General features: G+C 42.7%; 1 protein-coding gene across 3 annotated transcripts in view; it reads left to right on the top strand.

The window, feature by feature from the left end:
- The window catches only part of gria3b (glutamate receptor, ionotropic, AMPA 3b), a 76,509-nt gene that overhangs the window by 41,942 nt on the left and 10,458 nt on the right, over window positions 1-24,109 (top strand). For all 3 annotated transcript variants that reach the window (XM_029513324.1, XM_029513323.1, XM_029513325.1), the window contains exons 5-12: window positions 7,879-7,932; window positions 8,916-9,077; window positions 9,751-9,918; window positions 10,293-10,397; window positions 12,405-12,509; window positions 14,480-14,686; window positions 17,309-17,682; window positions 18,228-18,426. In XM_029513324.1, coding sequence (XP_029369184.1) covers window positions 7,879-7,932; window positions 8,916-9,077; window positions 9,751-9,918; window positions 10,293-10,397; window positions 12,405-12,509; window positions 14,480-14,686; window positions 17,309-17,682; window positions 18,228-18,426 — 1,374 coding nt within the window. The remainder of the gene's footprint in view (window positions 1-7,878; window positions 7,933-8,915; window positions 9,078-9,750; window positions 9,919-10,292; window positions 10,398-12,404; window positions 12,510-14,479; window positions 14,687-17,308; window positions 17,683-18,227; window positions 18,427-24,109) is intronic.

Genomic DNA, 24,109 nt, shown 5'->3' on the forward strand with positions numbered 1-24,109 from the left:
AGAAAAAGAAAAAAAGAACAGCATCTGGGACAGGCCCAGGGCGCGCAAGCTGTTCAAAGAAAGGCATGCATTGAGCTTTGTGCCAGCCACAAAAGCTACATTTTCATGCAGGAGAAAAAAAAAAGAAGTGAAAAGGATTCACAAAAAGAGAGAAAAAATGAGGAACGCATCTGGGGATTTGTTAGGACAACATTCTGCTGCCTGTGAAGGCATGAAGGGTGGCCATGTTGCTCTCACCGTAGAGAGCTGAGGAGCCTCCATATCCCTCTTTCTGCTCCAGAATAGCAACACTGAGAGAGAATCTGAATGTGAATCTCTGGGTTCTATCAGGTTCAAGAAAGAGGAAGAAATCTGAACGTGGGAGATAAGAAATTGAAGGAGAGAGAATGCACCATCGTGAGCAAAAGGTTAACAGAAAGATGTCAGCAGTGAAACGAAGGTCCTCAATGAGTGCTGAGAGTGACAAAGCAATATCAGCTTTCTGTAAACCAGGGGACAGAACAGCACACTATTTCAGTACCAACACAGACCTAACGAAAGGGGTTACACAAAAAAATTAAAATGTACAACCCCACATTTACAACTATATTCATTCGACATATTCCTCTCATGCATCAATTCAAAGCTTCGTCGTTACTTTGATTCTGTTTTCTGGGAACAGAAGCTGGCATGTGTCTCAGGTGGAATGATAGACAAAGAACGTGGGGAGATTGTGAGCTTACATTTCTGCTGATAGGAAAGGTGCTCCTGATCCCAACATTAGCTTATTGTCCCCGGGCTGCTGAGAGGAGAGGCTGGCAGAAATATAGCCGAAACCTTCCTGCTCAATCTAAAGCTGGGAATACTCAGTACTTTCAAATCTCCGGCACCACTCTGGACTGTTGAGGGCCATTTACTCACTATAGTTATACGTATAGAATTTAATGGGATTAAGGCGTTATCATTAAAGAGAATGTGACCTGCAGACTTCACAAGTGAATGAGAGGCTTAGACCTGTGGGCCCCAACCGTGGGCGATTTGCACATGTAATTTTACTACCTGTAAACTTGAGGAACTTTTTCCTCTCATCAGTCAAGTAAAATGACCCCACTTGTTTTCACTGAAATTGGAGTAGGACACCTAAGCATTTCAAAGTCTTGGCACAAACATGAGGATGTTTCAGCTGCAGTGTCAGCGATTCCTTCCTCCCAAAGTATCAGGTCTCTAATTGTTCCTTGTATCTCAGAAAAGTGATAGATGTAATCATCTGAATATGAGTCAGGTGCATCTAAGATGTTATTCAGTTGGGGGGATGCCAAAACTTGTGCTACCTTCAGGGGCATGTGTGGCTTCTGCCAAGAAAATCATCTCAGCCACAGTCATTGCTGGCTGTTAATTAGAGCGTGCTCCACTAAGAGCACTTCTACCAAGAGCCTTGAAGCAGAAATGGAGCTGGGAGAAGAGGAAAGTCCTTCTGTGTCAAAACATGTTGAGGTCAAATTCACCCTTGTACCAATCCTGAGTGAAGTGGAGCACTTCACTGCCCGTGATCTGCTGGTGATAACACTTTTTATCAGGAAATTATGTGTAATGATCAATAATGCTTGTTATTAATACTAAAACTGTGATTTACATGTTTTGCTCCGCTTGAGCTGGATCCGATTTAAAGGAGTTATTTGTAAATTTTGTTCTGGCTTCGTAATCAACATTAGCATGAATAACTTTTTACTTAGCAGGGACTGACAGACTGGATGTTGCAGTTATTTATGATTGGGAAAGTCCACGAGGCCAAGGCAGTAAAGGAAAAGTCATGAAATAAAAGCAAAACAAATGTCCAAAACTTGCGTTTTTCTTTTTCAACTCATAAATGAATCATGAATACCGTTAACTGATTATATAAATATTTATTTCATGCAACCCTGAAGCCACTAGTGCAACTGAAAGGTTTAGTTACAATTTGTTTGTTTTATAGTTTTCATATCTCAGGGAGATGCTAAAAATAATTGCATCATTATTTGTTCTTTTATATGCCTCAGTGAATGATATTTACAAACTCAGGGGAACCTATCATTTTCAGTCTCCTTCTTCCTGCACTGTGGCAAAGTCTACAGTAAAAAGGTCAGACTAGAAGGAAAATGGTCTCGCGTTTATTGGAAATATGTTGCCATAGTATTACATTTAAGGCCGTCTGTCTGGTGAGGTCCAAGCACACCGAGTCTGGATGAGGGTGAAGTCAAGGTCGTCTTGGTTGTCTGTCCCTATCAAGCGTAAAAGAAAACTCCAGTCTGCAAAACATAGCCTCTCTTTCAGCATCAGAACAAAAAGGCGTGGAGCCAGCAAGTGGCTCGATCGATCAGGAAGGCAAACTAGAGGAAAAAGAAGAATCACGTTATTGAGAGTGTAGGCACACTTAACGCATTCCCTCCTGTCACTGTCACTGGTGAAGACAGTAATAAAAAAAAAAAAAAAGAAATCTGTGTTTGAGCTTGTCTTGGCATGCGCGATAGCCTGTTTTTACACATTTTAGTGCGTTATAATCAATTTTTAAATGAATGACATTGCCATTGTCTGCTTGGGTAAGTCTGTGCGAGCTTTGCACACCTGGATATGTGCAGTTTCTGTCATTCTTCCTGTCAGATTGGACGGCAAGCATCTGCGAATTGCCATCCTTCAGTCTCTCCACAGATGCTCTATAGAGGACAGGTCTGGGTTTTGGTTGGGCCAATGAGGAACAGACCCACACCCACTCCTGCATTGTCTTGACTCTGTGCCTTTGGCTTCTGAAAGGTTAACAGTGCCTCGAGTGTTCACCAGACATTATCAGGAGTTTTGATTTGTAAGTTGTGTCGAGAGAATCTTCTTCCATGTGCTTTCACTCGTCCTTTAGTTAACACCTAACTGGCTACCTTATGCCTTTTTACTCGAAGTGGATTCCATCTTGCCACTCTCCAATAAGGGGCTGATTGGTGGAGTGCTGCTGAAATGGTCATCCTTCTGGCATGTCCTCTCACTTCTGCAGAGGACTTTTCAAGTTCTGTTAAAGTGAGGAGTCCTGATGGGTCTAAAGTTTTTCCATTTCACAATTATTGAGGCCACTGTGCTCTTCAGGCCCTCAGAGATTTAGAACTCGTTTTATGCTCTTGCTCTGAACTATGCCTTACAACAATTGGTTTTTGTCCTGACTTGCCGTATGAACTGTGAGACCTTATATAGGTTTTTGCCTCCTTAAAAAGTGTCCAATGAATTATGTTTACCACGGGTTGACTCCATTCAGGTACAAGACATATTACTATTACTTATTATTATATATTAAAACAAACAGAATGCAGATGGCTGCAAATAAATATGAATATAAATATGTGTGTGTATATATAGTACTCGTACAATATATTACGGCACAGTAGTGTATTTGGGAGTACAATATCTTACAGTGAGACTCCATTGCATAGCGGCTCAAATAGATATCGTTCAATTTAGTTATGAATTGGTAACACGATTGCATTAAACCCTTTTGACCACCTTAGAGCATCTTTCTTTTTGAAACATTGAGCAACAGTATAGGCATCTCTCATTGTGTAAATGACACAAAGAAGACACTGTGTGTTTATTAGGTAGTTTTATGTGATGGGAGATCACTAGTTAGTCTATGAACAGATCACAAGTTAGAGAACAAAAGAACAGAGAAGAAGTTAGTAGCTGTTTAGAATACAGGTCAACCAGTGGAATCTGTGGACTGTATTCCCCAAATATTATCAACATGTGGACATTCCCACCTGTGATAAGAACACACTGGGCTGTTTACAGCCACATGCGTGGTGCCTATAGGGCTGCACCCCGCCCCCACTTCGGACACTCAGACCACATCTCTTTGTTCCTGTACCCGGCCTACAGACTGAAGCAAACAAACACTGTCACCAAACAGATTAAACTCTGGACACCTGAGACTGAGGGCACCCTGCAGGACTGTTTTGCTCGGGCAGACTTGGATGTGTTTCAAACTGCAGCCACCCTGGAGGACTCCTCTGTCAGAATACAGGGCTATGCTGAGTAGGTGACTGGGTACATTAGCACGTGTGTTGACATTGTGCCCACCATAAAAGTTAAGAAGTATCCCAACCAGAAGCCCTGGATAAACAGCCAGGTGCGTCACATGCTGCGTGCTTAGTACTCATTGCATCATGCATTGCATCTGAATGCAAGAGACCGAGTGCAAAGCTGTGAAATACGCACTGAGGAAAGCCGTCACAGCTGCCAAGAGGCAGTACAGAGAGAGGCTGGACAGCTTCTACTCTACTGCCCACCAAGGCCTCCAGCACACCACAGACTAAAGGACCACCACCTGCACCATCAGCTCTACAGACCAGATGACCTCGCTTTGAGACCTCTAGCCACAGCACAGACAGGAGGTGCACACACACCTGGACCACCCCACCCCACTCCCCTCCACCAACCATCTCATCAGACCAGCTGCACAAAGCTTTGAATAGGATCAACCCCCGCAACCAGACAACATTCCTGGGCGGGCCCTCAGAGCATGTGCCAACGAGCTGGCTGATGTTCTCACCTCCATCCTCAACCTTTCTCTCAGCCAGAGCCAGAGCATCGTCCCCACCTGCCTCAAGACCACAACCATCATCCTCCCCACCACCTGCCTGAATGACTACAGGCCAGTGGCACTAACTCCAATCATTATGAAGTGTTTTGAGAGAATGGTGTTGGCCCACATTCAGAGCAGCATATCAGACTCCCTGGACCACCTGCAGTACACCTATCGGACCAACAGGGCCACCTTGGACGCCATCGCCATCGCCACCCCTTCACTACTCCCTCTCCTACCTGGAAAATAAAGAGTCCTACATCAGGAAGGAGAGGACACGTCTTCAGCCACTGTTCATCCAGGAGCTTGAAGTGGAGAGGGTGAGCAGCTTTAAGTATTTGGGCGTTACAATGTCCATTACTGAGGACCTCACCTGGACACTGAGCACCACACAGTTGGTCAAGAAGGCCCAACAGCAGCTTTATTTCCTGAGGAGGCTGAGAAAGTCTGGCAAGTCACCTAAGATCCACAGCAACATGTACAGCTCCATTGTTAAGAGCATACTGACCAGCTGCATCAGCGTGTGGTTCGGCAGCATGACTGCCATGGACCGCAGTCACCTGCAGAGAGAAGTGAGGACTGCTGAAAGGGTCAGCAGGACTGCAGAGCATCTACCACCGCAGAGTCCACAGGAGAGCTGCCTCCATCCTGAAGGACCCCACCCATCCCCAGCCAAGACTGTTCACACTTCTGCCCTCAGGCCGGAGGTACAGAAGTGTGAAATGTAGGACTACCAGACTAAAGAGCTCTTTCTTTCCCGTTAATAATTAATGGAGTTAAGAGTTAATAATTGCATTGACTACCTCATGTAACAGTCAGGCAATTGTTTACTCTACATTTTGCTCAATTCATTTGCACATGCCATAATCTTGGATGTTTCATTTTGCACATTAACTGTTGCACACAGAGCTGATAGCTTTTATGCCAGCTTTCTCTATTTTATCTATTTCTATTGCTGTTTTTGAGATTGTCCTGTTTTTTTCTTTCTTTTTTTTTTTTTTTTTTTAAATTTTTTCAAATATTTTATTCTTGGATTATTATTATAATTCTATTTATCTATTTTCTATATATGCATGCATTCATTGTGGACAGCAAAAAAGAATTTGATTGTTCAGGGAATCTATGTCTATATTAATAAACACTTTCAATCTTGAATCTTGAATTTCTATTTAAAGATTACTAGCCCTGTTTAAACATTTTATACTATCACAAGCAAATCACACCCCAACTACGGCTCTGATGAGCATCAGTGTTCTCACTTTAATCTTGAAAAGATAGCAAATAAGTGTATTTCCCAGAACTATGCCCTGTAACTTAACAGCATTTTAACTGCTGCTTATTCACAATTAACTACCAGTTATTTTGTTATGTTTTATTTTAGTTAATTTAAAAAGAGACAATCAAATCTTATGGACGCTATTAAAAGAATAGTTATGATCATCTGAGGGGTTTACCTACAAGACAGTCAGCAGGGCATCACAACTAGTAACAATTAAATCTGTGCCTCTCGAATGGAGCCAGATCTTGGTCGCTGCCTAATTAAAGAGGTTGCGATGAGAGGTTGGTGTGATCTGGCCGGAGGTTCAGTGTATCTGATGTGTCATCAGTGGCCTGCTGGGCTCCATCCTGAGGTTGCTGCTTGTAGCTCTTGCCAGACTGGCTATGAGCTGCGGGCTGCAGGCGGGGGGGTAAGACCTTTCTCTGCAGAGCTCCAGCACCGGTGTGAGAAGGAGGGCTCAGAGCCTGAGTCAAGGTTAGCGCACAGTAAGGGAGCGGGGAGCTGCAGGGTTTGTCCAAGAAAACGCAGCAGGGCTAAACGTCTGAAAGTCAGACCTGCGAGCAGCTACGAAGGAAGTAGCCATGAGCCGTCTTGCTCTGTTATCAGTGAAGTACAGAAACATGGCAGTGATGTCGTTTCACCAAGCTTTCTGTCACTTTGTCATGGATTCTTAAAACCCTTGCTATTTTTTCATCAGAAACAGCTAATTCTGACTTTGTTCCTGTTACACCTTCTTGGTTTGTCCCTCTCTGTCTAACATCCTGCAGTGGTGGAAGTTTAAACTCTTAATGATGTGGGAAGCTGTCAGAAAACAGCTTTGTAGTTTGAGTGAAGGGCTCTGTGCTCCCATGAGTGCTCTTTTTGAAAAACACCAACTGCTGTTGCCTTCATGGACAATCTTCGAGAGCCTGCAAAAAAGGGACACACATTCTTTCATTTGGAAAGGTAGCCATTCCATGCAAGGATGATTCTTTTATTGTTTGGAGCTACTGTACAGAAGTCTACTCAGGTCAGCTAAAGTTCAGCATAGCTGAGGTGAAACACTGTCATTTTAGTCAAGGTTGAGTGAAACAAAAAACGTCCCTAATAGACTCTTTTTTTTTTTTTGCAGCCTGAGATGTGAAAATACAAATGCTTCTCATCACTCTCTCTTACTCAGCGGGAATGTTGTAAACGATCCGCAGTAACAAATATCCAACGTCCCCGGCCTTACACGCACACGCAAACAGATGATGAACTGACGGTTTGTTTTAGTGACAAAGCCTGAACATGTGCAAACATGCTGATTTTGCTGTAAACTTGTGTTGCTCTGTTTGTAGAAAGCAGATGAAAACTGAGACATGGCTGACAGGTTTCTGCATGGCAGCCGCTCAAAAGTCCATCCATAACAGACTGCAGAACATACAAAAACTCATGAGGCCCAGTACAAAACCATGTCCAGCACATAATACACAGAAAAAAGGACAATTTAAAGTTCCACTTTCAAATTTATTTGCAGGCCTGGAACAAAAACAAGAACAAAATCGAGAATTAAATGCAACATATTGTTGGTATCACAGTAATGGCTTGGAGCACCACTCACTATTTTCAGACAGGCTGCGTGGGTTGAAACATGCTGTTATGCTCCAAAGGTGTGATATTTTCAAAGTAGACCAGGATCTACATCGTTCTGTCTCTCTGTAAATTCCTTTGAAATATTTTCTCCTGTTTCTGTGTTCAGTCCAGCAAGCTGCTAAAGACTCGTGTCCCTGCACTGTGACTTCAAAGTGAGCAGGCTATTCAAGGATGTTCCTCGTTGTGCCCGTTTCTCTCTTAGCATCAGCTCCTCCTTAATGAATGCCTCTTCTAACTGCTCTCTGCCTCTCTCTCTTGTTATTCCACAGGCAACTTTGCTTTGTTTCAATTTCAGAGGCATGCTGCGAGTTTGCGTTTTGAGAGAGATTGTGGTAGTCACTTACAAGAGCCATGGCTCTTGGCTCTCATCTCATGGGTGGTTTACTGTATTGATGTTTTTCTCCCATAGGTTGTGACCCTGGGGAAGAATAGCCGTGGTTACCACTACATTCTGGCCAATCTTGTGAGTAATAACCAAGCCGCTCCCTGGGGGAGGGAGTGGAACCTGCTTTTTGCTGCAAGTGATGGGGCTTAGTCTCAGCCGTGGGCACAAATGTGCATGCACAATAAGTGGATTATAGGCTTTTGTATGAAATCAAACCAAAACAAAAAAGCAAATAGACAGTATGTTTTCTTTTTTCTCTGCACACGCACACACACACACACACACACACACACTCACACGTATGTGTGTGTATATTTATCAAAATGCAGCAGTCAGCCAAAATTGCACATTTGCTTAAATGACTACATTCAAATATAAGATCCTCACCAGCATTTAACCTTTTGAACGGTCTTTGGAAAGCAGCCCCCCATCCCACAGCCACCTCACTGTGGGGTTGGAAATGTTCCTTCAGCATTGATATTACAATGAAATGTTCAGAGTGGAGCCCCGTTCTGCTATCACTTGCAGATCCCCCTGCTGGTGTTTCCCTGATGTTAGAAGATGTGATTATGCATCAGCCAGACACGTCCTTGCACGCCATGACACAATCTGCACTTAAAAAACAGCAATTTTGACCATAAAAAGAAACTTCATGTCATGGCTCTAGGCTAGAGAGGAAATTTAAAGGCAGCTGGAGAAGCATCGGTTTTGAAATGCATTAAGAAATATTTCCCTGGCAGAGCTTTCTGAATGAAAGTAGGTTAGCTGGTTCAAGTAAAATATTTTTTTGTTTTCCACAGGATCTGTGGCAAACTGTAAAGTATCTACTTCCAGGTTGTTGATCTGTAAATGAATTCAGGTTACACCACAAAGCGTGAAGAGAAGCATTTGCCTCAGTGTCATGGCACACACGTGTCACTCCCCCATACAGCAGGGTTCATAATGGAATGCACCTAGCAAACTGCCAAACTGCTAATATTTTGTTGAGCTCAACCACAGGCTGTATAAGAAAAACAAGGTGAATGAGCCTTTCCTTCCTCCTTTTTTTGTTCTAATCTCAGGGATTCTCTAATGTGAGCTTGGACAAAGTCTTTGCTGGTGGAGCCAACATTTCTGGGTTTCAGATAGTCAACCCTGAAAACCCGATCGTGCAGCAGTTTATTCAGCGCTGGGAGCGGCTTGATGAAAGAGAATTCCCAGAAGCCCGAAATGCTCCTCTGAAGGTACTTCCCATACAAGACTTTTCATTGCACATGCAAAATACTGTACAATGATCTTCCCCTCTGACCTGCTCCCTATTGGTTGCTCCCCTTCTCATCGTCTGTTCGTCTTTGTTATTCTGTCTTCCTGTACCCCTTGATTTCAACTCTGCTTTGCATCCCTCCCAGCAATCAATATATTGATAGGTGGTGCAAAGCAAGGTTATATCGCAGCTTCAAATTACATCTAATTAAACAATCATCAAGAAAGAAATTGATTTTGAATGGCATTTAATTAGATTTTGTCATGGTGCATTGGTCAACAAACAAGAAGCTCAGCCCTCAGTGGTATAAAGGTCAGGTGAAGTTGGAGGGGAAGTGGCAGGAGATGAAACCACAAATTAATGCTCTCGTTGCTATCAAACTCTGCACCAAAAGCTTTTGAAGAGGTCTTGACTTTTCTTATCAGATCTTGTGATGGAACTACTTTTTGAACAATAAGAGGACATCAAAGCTTACACTCACGTGAACCGATGACTCTGATGATGTAAAGCAAAACATTAAAGAGTCACTGGACAGAGTCATCCATAACAGTAATCTTATCTTTTTCTTCTTTCTCCCACCATGTGTTCCTGTTGGCTGTGCACTGATGTTTCTTTGTTGTTGTTGTTGTTGTTTCTTTGTTTGTTTGGTACAGTACACCTCAGCTCTGACCCACGATGCTATTCTGGTGATAGCAGAGGCTTTCAGGTACCTGCGGCGTCAACGTGTGGATGTCTCTCGCCGGGGCAGTGCTGGAGACTGCCTAGCCAATCCTGCTGTTCCTTGGAGCCAAGGCATCGACATTGAGAGAGCTCTGAAAACGGTAGGGAGGGGTAAAAGAGAGGAGGTGAGAGCAAGAGACTGGCAAGCAGATAACCAAAGAAAAGGCTCGAATAAGGAAGGCAGAGATAGGGAATGAGAGTTGATAAAGATGGAAAGTGACAGAGAGAAGGGAAGAGAGCACATAGCTCTTCTCCTCCCTCTGCCTCCAGATATCTCTGCGCAGAGCTCACTCAAATCCAGACCTTCATTACCATAAAACTACATCTTTTACTAAAGCGTATCCAGTTCATCATTTGATTAACAGGCTGTGCACATTCTGGTTGCTCCATGGACACGAGCACCTTAATGCCAGCTATATATGCAATGTGACGAGTGTAACACGTCCCCGCTGTGTCTGTCTGTCCCTTATGGCAGGTCCAAGTGCAGGGTATGACCGGAAACATCCAGTTTGACAACTATGGCCGCAGAACCAACTACACTATAGATGTTTATGAGATGAAAACAGGTGGGCCGAGGAAGGTAAGACGGAGCAGTGACTTCTGTCAGCTTTCATCCATCAACGTCAACTCCAGACAGGATCAAAAAAGAATTCTGGCCTTTATCAAAAAACAGCTAACAGCTGGCACACATCAGGGTTTGGTTCATTACGTGTCAAAATCATGGAATTTGGCCAACCTGTAATTTCAAATGATTTATTGATCATCTGCACAAGGAACCGCACTCTATGAATGTTAGCCACATGTTTTAGGGATGCCAAAACCATGCCGTGCCACCAGTTTAAAACATTTTGAGAGAAGCATGTGATTGTGTGAAAGTAGATGAGACTTTCAAACAAGCCTCTGCCTCCAACTGTTATAACACCGAGAGCTTTTTCAGTTGTGGGAGACCAACAGGGCTCAGAGGACAGTGTAGAGTAATGCTGATTGCTTTTCTCTGCCTCTGTTAGGTAGCAGCACTGATGAGCTATGCCAAGCATTACAAGCCCCACAAATCACACACAGCCTGCAATCTGATAGCTAAAACTGTCCTATCAAAAGAATGATATAAGACCATTTCTGTGCCGTGGGATAGAGCAGAAATGATTTTTGGTCCTCTCTTGACAGTAATTACCATTCAAATAACCAATTACTGCAAAGGGGATCCAAGAATTCCTCTGGCTCCTCTTCAAAACGGTAATTCCCAGTGGTTCATTCACATTATAAGCAGTACCATATGATGACCTCTAGTTTTATTTCAAAACCTCACCGGGTTCCAAGAGACAGCTGTGAATTTCTCGTTAGCTGGATAAGTGTAGGCTCAGTCTGATATGACGTGTGATTATGCCGCATGCCTCCCACACTTCAATTAGCATCACACAGCTCTTACAGCCATATCTGCACAGTTACACAGAAGACGAGAGAGCAGCGGGAAGGATGGAGTGAGTGGGAGAAAGGAGGTCAGGAGGAGAGAGTGAGGGAGAGAGGGAAGATTAGACAAGCTGGGCAGCAGTTTGTCAGGACCCGGAGCCCCCGAGTCACCCCAGTGACAGTTAGAGGATGAAGGCTCTTAGCTGTGACTGTCACCGGTGATGTATGGGCTGATATCTGTCCCAGCTGCTCAGGGTGAGATCAGGACTTTGCCTCCAGAGCAACACTCCTTGACACAACTTCCTACAGCCCCATCCCCCGAGAAGCACTTCTCAAATATCACTGTCAGACAAGAACTGGGCATAAACATTTGAGGCTCTCTCCACCACAAGTTCAACCACAGTTTGGATCAGAAGAGTTGGAAGTTTTCTGTTTTCTAGCGCCTCCATTTGGTGTTTAAAAACTCTGCACTCTCGTACACCTGTCTGGCCCAAACATTTAAAGATCTGAAGGTGGGGGGGGGGGGAGAAATGTGGACCAGATGTGGAGGGGGAAATCCTCGCCAGCAACAGTTAGACTATTGGCAGCAACATATGCAACACGTTTCATCATGAGCCAGAGCAGCCATTATTTCAGATGGGCAAACAAACACTTGACATTGGTTTGACTTCATCTGTACAGCAGAATACAGAGTAACTGCAATGGCAGGACTGTGTAGAAGAAACTGTTAAGCCACTGGAATATTATGCTAAATTATTAAACATGTATGCAGTTCATAGGGCTGAGTATCAATTATTTACAATAAAACCTTAGAAGCTGAAGGTGGAAGGCACTAAAGTTGTCTGCTGAATGCTCGTACAGTGCAGATCCTGCATGTTTGTCAGTTGATCCTGTGATCATAAAAACCCGTACTATATTTTCATAGTATTTTTGATCATGGCAACAAAGTTCCTGTTGAATGCAGAAATATTGTATATTTATTCTGTGCGTAGATTGCTGGTAGTCTTGGCTCCTGTGTTGGTCTGTAGCACAGAGGCAGCAGACCTCTGGGAAATTCTGCTTAGCTTTAATGAGCCCGGCATCGTGGCTGGTCCCAGTAATGCATAGAAGTCTGCCAGCTATATGTTCAGTGTTGTCAGTGGGTTGGAACGTACCACTAATCACTGCTTTCTCTTCACAGATTGGGTACTGGAACGAGTACACGCGATTTGTAAATATTATGGACCTGCAGGTCTCCAACGACTCCTCAGTGGAAAACCGAACGATTGTGGTCACTACTATTATGGTACACTTTCCATGCAGTTTTAAATGTTTCACGTATTCTGCCACTCAAGGTCATGGTGTTGATTCCAATGAGTGATACATTCTGTCCTGGGCGGGTAGAACCACATCTTTTTTGCGTTGCTTTCCATCCACTCACTACATGTTGAAACAGTCGATCCAAACAGGGGAGTGTTTCAACTGTATCCGTGTGGGTGTCAAAGCATTTTGATTTTCCATACTTCAGTGGCCTGTCGTAGCAGTGACATCACAATGATGGTATATATGATAATGGTTGACTCCATCAATTACAAAACGCATACAAACGCATACGTAAGTAGACCTGTCTGTACTCATCAAGTAAATGTTCAATGACACTTGGGATAGACTGGCCGAAGAATGACTACAGGACAATGATGCAATGGTTTTTCAAGCTGGGCAAAGCAAAATAAACTGTATTGGAGAAGGAATAAGAAGGTGTGCTATTTACCCTTGTTAATGCCTCTCCAATCTATTTTGTATTGCTCCTCCATATGTTCTGTGTTGAAGTATAACTTCCAGTCAGAGCTTTAGAGGAGGATCATTTTCTGGGCTTTTTCCCAGACCAAAATATGCTAAACAAACAAATCTCCTATGTGTATTTACTTTTAACTGTATGGACTCAGCTAAATGTTTCAGGCTCATTGGCTAGCCTCCTTGGCAAACGTATGTGCTGACTGTATAGTAATAACCTTTATTGGAAGCAAACGTGGTAAAATGATGATGGAAAAGGTTTTGGATCTTCTGTGTTTATCCACTGTTAGCTTTCATTTGTATTCCATGGCATAAGGGAGTGTCACTCAACAACAAGACGAAACAAGACGAAACATTTAACATCTCCGGAAGAGAAATACAGTTAGGAGGTAAACACGTGTTAACTTGAGGGAAGCAGTCAGTGGATCCGAGGTGAGGGGATACGTTCAGCACAGAACAAACGAACCATTGCTCTCCTTCTTGCACTTTAATTGTGTGTGGCTGTAATGACAATGCCTGCTCTCCTGAGCAGTCCTATTGTTTGATAATGATGATGTGCTCAGTAAGGGAAAAGCCGAGCTGCACTAGCCTTTTGAAAAGGAGGCAACAACTAGCACGCTCCTGATCTCCTGATGTAATTATTTCATTTATAGGAGGGATTTTTGGTTGGTTTGTTTTTTGTTTTTTTGTTTTTTTGTTTTTTATTTTGCATTTTTCTGGATAGCAGACAGCGTCTCGAATTTATTTTATTTGTTTATTTATTTGTTTGTTTATTATTTATTTATTTATTTTTGTTTTTTGTTTTTTTGTTGTTTTTTTTTTGGAATGAAACAGCCTTTAACTGCGCATTGGTGCAATGTGCTTGGAATATGTTGAGACAGTATGGGCACTCTCTGATCCCTCTCCTGTCACTGGCATTTACTTATGAAACCCATCCCCATTCCCATTCCCACCCACCTCTGAGCTGACCCACACCTTGCCTGTACATGACTCCCAGCCCTACTAAAACTCATTCTGGCCTTCTGTTTTCTCCTACAGAAATAAAAAAGAAACTTTGTTCTGTCTTCTAACTTTCTTTTTACTATGCCACAGTTGCACCCCTGGGCTCAAAATGGGTTGGGTGCATTAGGCTTGGTGTCTGCTGGCTGCCACAGCTTGATGAAAGCAGAGTGACCACATGATCATGCTACTGTTATCACTGCATTTTTGTGCATTCGCAGGGCATCATCTTTGTACGCATGACTGCATGGGTGTGGTTAAAGCTTCTTATGTTGAATCTCTCTGAGTGTTGGCGTGGGGGTGCGGTTGTGGATGAGCGTGCATGTGTGTCGGTGTGCGCGCGTGTGTGTGTGCTGTATGTGTCAGGGAGTGTATGTATTTGTGTGCACGGGCGCGTATGCACGTATGTATGCACATTTTTGTATAACTGAACGTATGCTGGGGCATGGGAGTGAATAAACCAGCGTGTGTTTGAATCAACAGGAAGCTCCTTATGTGATGTACAAGAAAAATTATATGCATCTGGAGGGGAATGAAAGATATGAAGGCTACTGCGTCGATTTAGCATCTGAGATTGCCAAACATGTTGGAATTAAGTACAAACTGTCTATAGTAATGGATGGGAAGTACGGAGCCCGAGACCCCGAGACCAAGACGTGGAACGGGATGGTGGGTGAACTGGTCTATGGGGTGAGTACTGGGAGCCTTGATTTCACTGATTACATGACAGTTTGCAAGGAACTTCAACATGAGAGGAGATCTCATTTTTCTGTCTTAAGGTTATCACCAACCCGTTGTGAACTCATCAGCCCTTGCCCACAGTTCAAAATCTAATGCTGTCTCAGGAAGCTCAGCTGTGAGTGAATTTGGCGAATGCAGCCTCAAGCATTGGGGAGTTGATGATCATCTTGAGACGGAGAAAATGAAATCATTTCTCAGTGCTGTTCATTGCAATTAATCCTTCTTGCTTCGCCTAGAAAGCGTTCTCTGTTTCGCTCTCTCTAACTCTCTCTCTCTTACAGTCGCAAAAGAGGTAGGTACATGAAAACAATGACTCCATATGGCAAACACACTGTAATCACTTTGATGAATGAAAGATTGTATGCCTTTGAAGTGATTGTGTAATTATGTTCAATGTTTGATGTGTATGATGAATATGCCACATTGTAAATTCACAGCTGAGAAAATCTGCTTTAGAATCAACAGCTAAATGGTGGTTTGCGGTTTTGGAGCAACAAGATCCATATGTGTTGTGCTCCATAAAGGTTGAACCTCTCACATTAGCGAGGGGTCATGCCGTGTTTTACATCTGACAGAGCTCTCTAGGCTCTCGCTACACCTCAAGCATTCCAAAATTAACCCCCCACCAACCCCCACCTCCTTTCTCCACTTTCTCCAAGGCCACAATAGTTGAACAGGGGCCAAATACAAAATGCATGAGGGTAAGGCTTCCTCATCTGTTCAATTTCCCAACTATCAACCTGAGAGATTGCCTGGTTTGATGTGCTATCGCCTCCAAATTATCTTTCAAATGGGAAAAGTCCGCTCCCTGCAGATGGAAGATGTTGCTGTCAAGTCTTTCCCGGCCTGTAATTTTACAGCAGGTGGGCTGGGACTAATAGTTTTGTACATTTGACCTTTTGATCAGTAAATTAATTTGATTTTAGTTGTCTTTTAAAGGTTAGGCCTGAGGCCAGTCTTTATTGCTTTGTTTCTCTCAACATTGATTGAGCGCTGCTTACGCCTGCACGAGGATTAAATGGTTATAGCCCCTCACAATGTTGTGTTGACAGCGCAAAGAAAACAGTCGTGTTTATTGGGTCTATTTGTGTTGCTCCTAGTTTGACCTTGTAAAACACATTTTCTGCTTCATGCTGCTTCAATCCAGTGTTTTCTGGATTTCAAAATAAAAACAGTGCAGCAGAATCCAAAGAGCTGTCCTTTACGGAGTGGCTCCTTTGAAGAGGAGCAGTTATTTAATTAATCACATAAACACACTGACTGCAGTAACACTGTCTAATGTGATTAATTATTTTCTTCTGCTTTTACAAAGAAGCCCATTGTGATTTCTAAAAAGGCAGCACCACCTCCATGGATGTGTTTTGATAACATAATGTGATTGAAGGAGCAGAGCAAAGGAGTGAGATAAAGAGAAACAGCTTGAGAAAAAAAAACAAAACACCAAAAAGAGCATTGAATGCCAGAACCAGCAATGTTCGGGAAATCCAGCCTACTGAATGGTATGCGATGAAGTTCACACAGCAAGGTCTTGTTTTTTGTTTGTTTGTTTTTTTTCTTAAGTTTAAAGACGGAGCAGGCAGGAATCTAGAAAAGAAAAAATAAATTGAAATGCAGACACCTTCCTGCAGCTTTACCCTCACAAGCATATGCGTGCATGCAACATAATTAACAGCCACAGATGATTAGCTTTCATGGTAAATCTATGACTACAGCCAAGCACTTCATCACATATAGATAGTGCAGGACAGTGAGGCTGGCAGGCTGCTCTAAATTCCTTACACTTCCCCTTTATCGACACCTGTCTGTGTCCCTCTGACAAGACCTGTGATCAGCCAGTTCTCCCTTCACAGGCCGATTTTTCTAAAATCTAAAAACAGAGTCAACAAAAGGTACAAACGTCTAATTTGATCTCAGACCCCCTGAATCTCAATATGCCTAAAGGTGACTATGGCATTTTTGTTCATTGACGCCAAAAAAATGGATGCTTTAAGTTCAAGGCATTTATTGATTAGCTGAGTCAGACCACTCCTTACATTGCAGTTTTAATGTAAACTTCTACAAGTAAAAAGTTTTTCCCGCTACAGTGTTGCCTTTGGTCTTGATTAATGAAGTATTTGGTCAGACATGACTCAAACTCTGAGTCAATCTGCCTCTGTGATTTTTTTCCAAGCTGTGGCTCTAAAGTCTCAGACTTCCTGAGTGAGCTTTTTGTCTATCTTACCTCCCAACCTCTCTGGCCACATTCCAGTGGAAAATTTGATTAATATCTCGATGTGACTCACAGATGTATTAGTTCCCATCCCAGATCATGACCCAGTGCAAATGCTACTCTGCTTTTTTCCTGTGCGTGTGTGTTTGTATGTATTTTTTTTTTTGTTGTTGTTTTCAGCCTGCCCTCAAGTATCATAGTTTCTGGTCACAGACTGGTTTCTATATTTATATGTAAAATGTGTGATAACAATGTTGTTTTAAGCTCCCTCCCTAGCTCCAGTTTTTCACACATACATTTAAAATGACTGTGTCTTCATGCAGGTTGTAACTAATACTCACTGTGCATGTCCCTGTTTCCAGAGAGCAGATATAGCTGTTGCACCTCTCACCATTACTCTGGTTCGAGAGGAGGTGATAGACTTTTCCAAGCCATTTATGAGCTTGGGCATCTCCATTATGATAAAGAAGCCCCAAAAGTCCAAGCCTGGCGTGTTCTCCTTCCTGGACCCACTGGCCTATGAGATCTGGATGTGTATAGTGTTTGCCTATATTGGGGTGAGCGTGGTCCTGTTCTTGGTCAGTCGGTTCAGTCCTTATGAGTGGAACCTCGAGGAACAGGACGAGACCAAAGACCCTCAGATTCCCCCTGATCCTCCCAATGACTTTGGCATCTTCAATTCCCTCTGGTTCTCACTGGGCGCCTTCATGCAGCAGGGCTGTGACATCTCCCCCAGGTGGGTCAGCTCCAATAGACACCAGGTGGGGACGCCAGGGCGGAGTGAAAAAAGAGTGCAAAATCAATACGACACATTTGAACTGCAAGTGATGAGATGAATCCTTAAAATGTGCTTTTCATTTTCTTCCCCCTTCCTTTAGGTGGTTGTTATTTGACACCACAGTTATTCCACATTTAGTGTAGCTATTACACTGTATGTGCAAATGAGTTTGTCACTCTGTATGCTGACATTATCATTAACAGAATGGTTTCATCGATACTACTTCCTTCAGGCGATGAAATGGCCTTTGACCCTGATTGTTTCAGCGCATATGAAAGACTTGGATTAGAGAACATTTTGAACTGCTAGCTTGAAAAGAGGCTGTTTCAGAGTGCTGACACCATTAGGTTTTTGTTTTTTTTTTAGATAATTTACAGGGAGATTCTGCTGACTAATGCAATTAGCTAAACACAACTGTTAGATCTTAGCATTTTGATGGGCACCGCATGTCAACGTGTAATTAGATTTTTGTGTTTCCCTGTCATCAACACTCTCTATTGCAGGTCTCTGTCAGGCCGAATCGTCGGTGGTGTGTGGTGGTTCTTCACCCTCATCATCATCTCCTCCTACACAGCCAACCTGGCTGCCTTCTTGACAGTGGAGAGAATGGTCTCTCCTATAGAAAGTGCTGAAGACCTGGCCAAGCAGACAGAGATAGCATATGGCACTCTGGACTCAGGCTCCACAAAAGAGTTTTTTAGGGTGAGTGGTCCCACCATCCTGTTTCACACACTCAACTCCTGCCTAATCAGCCAGTGTGTCTTTGGTTTTGGTTGAAATGGCAAACGATGCTTAAATCCTAAACATTTTGCACTCTGGTATTTAGAATTTTAAAAACTATTTTGTGTCGCTGATGAAATCCTCCTTGCAGCTCCACCGTTGTGTCTCCTTAGTGCAGTACTCCTGGCCGGTACAAGATTGCCCCAAATGAGGCATGTTGACAGAGAAGCAGAACTTGAACTCTTCTGACATGAACGTGAAATTTATGCAGCGGTACTGCAGTGTACAACCTTGAGGCAGTGTGGCTGTCAGCAGAAAGTGTGATAACAACGTGGCAGACTCAGAGGTGATAAAAACAGGAGGCTAATCAAAGCACCCACATCAGGCTCAAATTCAGAGGGGTCAGCTCATGAAATATAATTAGCTAGCTGGCCATAGCTGGCAAATTGGACCTGATGAAGAGGAGCCCTGTAGGTCGAACAGAGCAGTCTGAAAGATGGATCAGATGGAATATGCAATATGTCCATCGCCATGAGGGACCAGCTTGGCAATTGAGTCATAAATTAACAAAAATCTGAGGCAAAAGTATTATTAGTCACATAAGCAACCACATGCTGGAGTTCAAGAGCGCCGTGTATCCTTAACACCGATCAACCTTCTGTTGTGAAAACCATCTTGATATTATGGCTACATCGACAGGCTAATCCTTTGCGTTTGCAGAGCAATAAGTTGAAAATGAAATTAATGAAACTGCACTCGATGGCAAAAAGGCGATGTGACAGTCTTTTTATCTTACACTCCCTCATTACTCATCAGCAGGAGAGAAACAATTCATATGTTTCACAGCTGCAGCCTGTTGGCAGACAGAGCTATTCATTTGTATTACCCCTGGGTTGACTCACTCAGAACAACAAAATTCTAAATCAGATCCACGCTTTATTTTTTATACAATGAAGGACAAGATAGTGTCTTCAAAGCTTGACATGAAAAGTCCTTTTATATTAAGCCAGTTAACTGTTAGGAGTTGGTTGTAAAAAGAGCGAGTCGATCATATTCCAGGCACATGACATGTGACAGAAACACTTGATTCTTACTTTTCATCAGAGTTGCTGTACAGGTGGATATACTGTATAGGTGTATGTGTCACAGACATGATGGATGCCAATTAGAGATTTTCAGGTTTCCATGCTGAGGAAAGAGCCACCTAAGGTCTGCTGATAGAACAATCTGAGAGGTTGGTGGAGGGAATCGCAGTTGTTTCCTGTATTCTGTGTAATGAGTGTCCTACTTACATCCCCATGTCTTCAAATAGGAAATGACATGTGTGAACCACTATTCCAAGGGACTTTTAATTAAAGCTGTAGAGGGCTGACAAGGAAAAAACACACTGATTAATAGGAGTTCAAGTTCTATTTCAGATCTGTTTTTCAGGAAATACACTCAGGCTTAATTAGACCCATACGGCAGCAGCCAGCTGGAAATTTTAAATCAAGTCCAATGTTTGAAACAAGACATATGCCATCATCTCTGACACCCATGGTCTTTAATTTTTCATGTTTCACCTGGTTTATCTTATAAAGCTTCCTGACAGGAAGAACAAGCTCAGCAATGATGGGGAAAAATAAGATTCAGTAATATGAATAAATCTTGTAATAATAATCTCCAAAATTTCCACTGCTGGTTGTCATTATTTAAAATCAGGAGGACTACCTCATTGTCGTCTGTCCATTAAGATATCCCTCCAAGGCAGTTTTTATCGCCCCTAAAAAATTACAGTTTGGAAAAATGGCTTTTTACCGGCCAGTGACAATATTCACATCTCCATGTGTGTCCTCTTTTGGGGGTGGTAGTGAAGACAGGCTATGGAGGAATTTTCAAAGACAGTGGTGTTACTGCAAATCCCTCAGAAAGCCCAGATTCTGCTGCTCACAACCAACTAGGACAGCTGGCCTGGGAGCCAGTCGACGCGCCCAACGGAAGCCTGAATGGCTCTAGGCACTTGGCAGTGCAGCTTTGCCCACTCTTGGCTCTCCCTCCCCAGACTATCCTGCTTGTTTGGGCACCTTCTCCTCCTCTGTCTCCAGCCTGTCTATTGCTTTACCCTGAGACAGTGTGGAATAACTTCAAGCTCTGTGTTGCTCTTCCTCAGCATAGCAGCTGTCATGCACCACTGCACCACTGTGGTTTGTTTCATCATTTTAATACCTGTCCTCCCGTCTGATCTTTTTTCGTGCAGTCAGTTAAACATTTGTGTTTGGGATGATTAGAAAATGAGTTGTACCATTGAGGCCCTGTTTATCCTGTTGATGAGGTTTCATTTAATCAAAAGGCCTGGCTCAGTTCCATTTTAAAAATATACATTGAAAAAGAAGGTGGATCATAACAACGGCAGAGATGCCAAAATAGGCTGATGTGTCTGTTTAATTATGTGTAAAGACTGGGGTGAGACCATCAAAGACAACCACACTGCCATCCCTTCATGCACTCCATTTAATAGGGTAGCAATGAAAGAATGATAATTGCGCAGTGAAATTAGACCACAGCATTGTTTTCTGTTCCCGTCAAAACATTATGCATTCAGCAGCAAACGTCATGCATCTCACCGATCTTCAGGTGTGGTGAAGATGGGAACGCCAGCTTGTGTGCGGTCACCAATGCGTTTCCCTCAGCATTAAAAATCAATTTGATTTCTCCGCTGTTGTGGCTCAGACACTCCATGGCTTCTGCGTGGTCCAGCAAAAGGTTTAATAAGTGATATTGTTATGTGGAGCGGACCTGCATTTAGCCAGGGTTGCATGAAAAGGAGCCAGCAAGGAGATTTATCCAGGAAATCCCTGGTTTGGGAGCATTCATATGCAGCACATTGTGGCACAACTCCTTACGCTCTTGTCACTTTGTGATTCCTCACAGTCCGAGGAGGAAGAAGAGGAGGCTCCTTTAAAGATTAGAGCTGTTTGCATAAAAGGGAACGCTGACAAAAGTAATGAGAGACTAGTCCAAGATGGGCGTAACCTCTGAGGAAGAGCTCTGTCCTCAGAGGGCCCTGTCAAACTTTCAATGAGCAACAACAGCAGGTGTGACAGGAGTTACTGGAGTCCAGCAAACGCATCAAAGATGAGGAATTGGTATTCAGGGCATAGCATGTGACACTTCAATGACAAAGTGTACCCAGACAGCCTCAACTTTCATTTCTGCATACTTGAGATACAGGTAGTCCTGGCTTACAGGATATTGAGGGAAAGTGGTGATGTCCACAAACAAAATAAAAGGGAAGAGAAGGAAGGAAGGAAGTGGCGTGGTGGGTGTTTCGAGATGGCATTTAGATATACAAACACTGGAGCAGCTGTAATGAAAGCCACCTGCGATGCCAAACGAAGAATGAAATGCAGGCTACAGTTCATAGGAGAGTAGACAGAGGTCGGGAAACACTGTGTAACTCAGAAATCAATACAGATTAAGTGCTCATTTAGAACGAGAGTGCAATTCCTGTGACTTTGGGCTTTAATCACTTGCTTCTCTCTCAGACACTTTAATGACAATGTTGATTACTGGAACAACAGAATCTTCAAACAATATATTTACAATGATCTCTGAAAATACCCAAACCACTCTTTTACATCTCAGGTCCACTTCGGTCTCTCACAAAATGCTTAGAATTTCATCATTAAATTTTGCTGATAATTTTGCCTGAGGTAGCTAAAGGTTGCATGTAAGAGAGGAATGGTAAGACAGCAGCAGATAGCAGTGATCTTTAAGTGAATTCAAATACTAAATTTCAAGGCTCTAGTATATTTAAGGTGACAGCTAAAAAAAAATGATATTTTCTCTTTTCTTGGAGACAATGAAAATACTTTTATATCATAACAATTTCTCTTGTTAGGGCGATTTAACCAGTAAATTTTAAGTACTGATGTTCCAATTCTGCTGTGAAAGACGGTATCTTCTCACAGGCACTTTTCCAAAACAGGTGTATTAATACATTTTACTCTCATAGTGTTGTTTCAGTCTCTACTGGCAGCTGTTTTCTTTCCAAAATCTCAGAAAAATAGTCTGACCTAACTGGTTAACATTGTTTTGTGTAGCAAAAGATTGCAATGTTTTTTATAGAGTTAAATCTAAAGCTTAAAGTGAATGAATATTAAACTCATTTCGCTGCTCCATATCTGTTGGCTCTTTAATCAGGAATTTTTTTCCTAACCAGTGAATTATTTCAGTTTTGAAGCTGATAAATAATGTGTCGTGTTTGCAGTGAGTTTGTACTGTCGCAAGTGGCCAAAAGAAAATCAGTCGTTGGAGTTCAGAATGAAAAACAAAACAAAAACTGCGCAGAGGAAGCCTTCATCGGTGTCTTCCTACGTCAGGTTGCCTGGGTACATGTCTATTCACTTTGGTGTGTGATTTGGAAGTGGTGATTCAAAGACCTTGATGTAGAAGAATAATAAGCCTACACCAGTTTTCCGATGGCTTAACCTTGTCTTGCTGAAGGCGAGTCCTGTTCTCTCCATTCCTCATTTTAGGTCACACAGGCTGGAATAAGACCTGTGTTTGTCTCTATGACTATTAAGAGACAGCAGGAAGCTCAGACAGGTTTGCAGGAGGAACACCCACACAGATGATGTAACTGTGTCGCCTAGGTGGGAGGGTTGGCTGAGATCAGCTATTTGAGTGCTTCATTATGAATACAGCAACATTATGACTGCTTTAGTATAATGTGAAGGCATTTAGAGGAGTGATGTGTCATTTGCAAGTTACCCAGCGTACAGTCGTGTTACTTTTCACTTTATAAATGTAGCCACTCTGTGTTAATTATCTGGAAAGTCATTTAGAATACAGCAGGCTGTTCTAATAGAGCCATAATATGGTGTTAAGGGGAGCCACATGTATGAAACTCTGTTTACGGAAGAATAATATCACTCAACAAATAGTCTTTTCATTGATGATGGACTTTTGCAGTCATTATTCCGTAACTCGATGTTAAATGGCCACCACAGACCAGAATGTTGGTAGATGAGAGTGGTCTAGATTAGGATATGCATATATCTATATGTGTGTGTGTATGTTTGCCTGTATTTCTATTATGTATGTATGTGTATGCACATTGATGTGCTGGAAGTCAATAATCAAATATTTATTTTCCCCTGCCAAGGTTTCTCGCAGCATTTTGTTCTTTCTCTCTCTCTCTCTGTCAGAATCTGCTTTAAGCAACTTGCATGGTGACTTAAGTTGCACTGAAATCAGCCAATTTAGGTTTTGGTCACATATCGTCCCCCGCTCGGATATTAATCAGTTCACTTCATAAAGCACAGAGGTAATCAATGGCCTGATCCATTCTTTTCTGTTCATCCGACAATGCGTCTGCAGCATCCTCATATCGAGCAGATGAGACTTAGGCCTTTGGGGGAATTGTCCTCGAAACAAGTGTCCTTTCCATGATGAACAGATTTAACAAGATTGTAGACAAAACCATTGCCTCTGTCTGCAACCATGCCCTTCCCCTCATACCATCTGTCGTATTAGCATTAAAAAAAAAAACACAACCATCACCTCAACTTCAAGGATTTTTCATCTGCGCAGGGGACATTCATCATGCAGACTTTTAATTTTTTATTATTTTATTTTTTTATGTAGCTGTCTCATCTCATCGACAGCCTTTGCCTGATGCTCT

The sequence above is a fragment of the Echeneis naucrates genome, chromosome 10, assembly GCF_900963305.1.
Source record: "Echeneis naucrates chromosome 10, fEcheNa1.1, whole genome shotgun sequence".
In the NCBI taxonomy this organism is placed as follows: Eukaryota; Metazoa; Chordata; class Actinopteri; order Carangiformes; family Echeneidae; genus Echeneis; species Echeneis naucrates.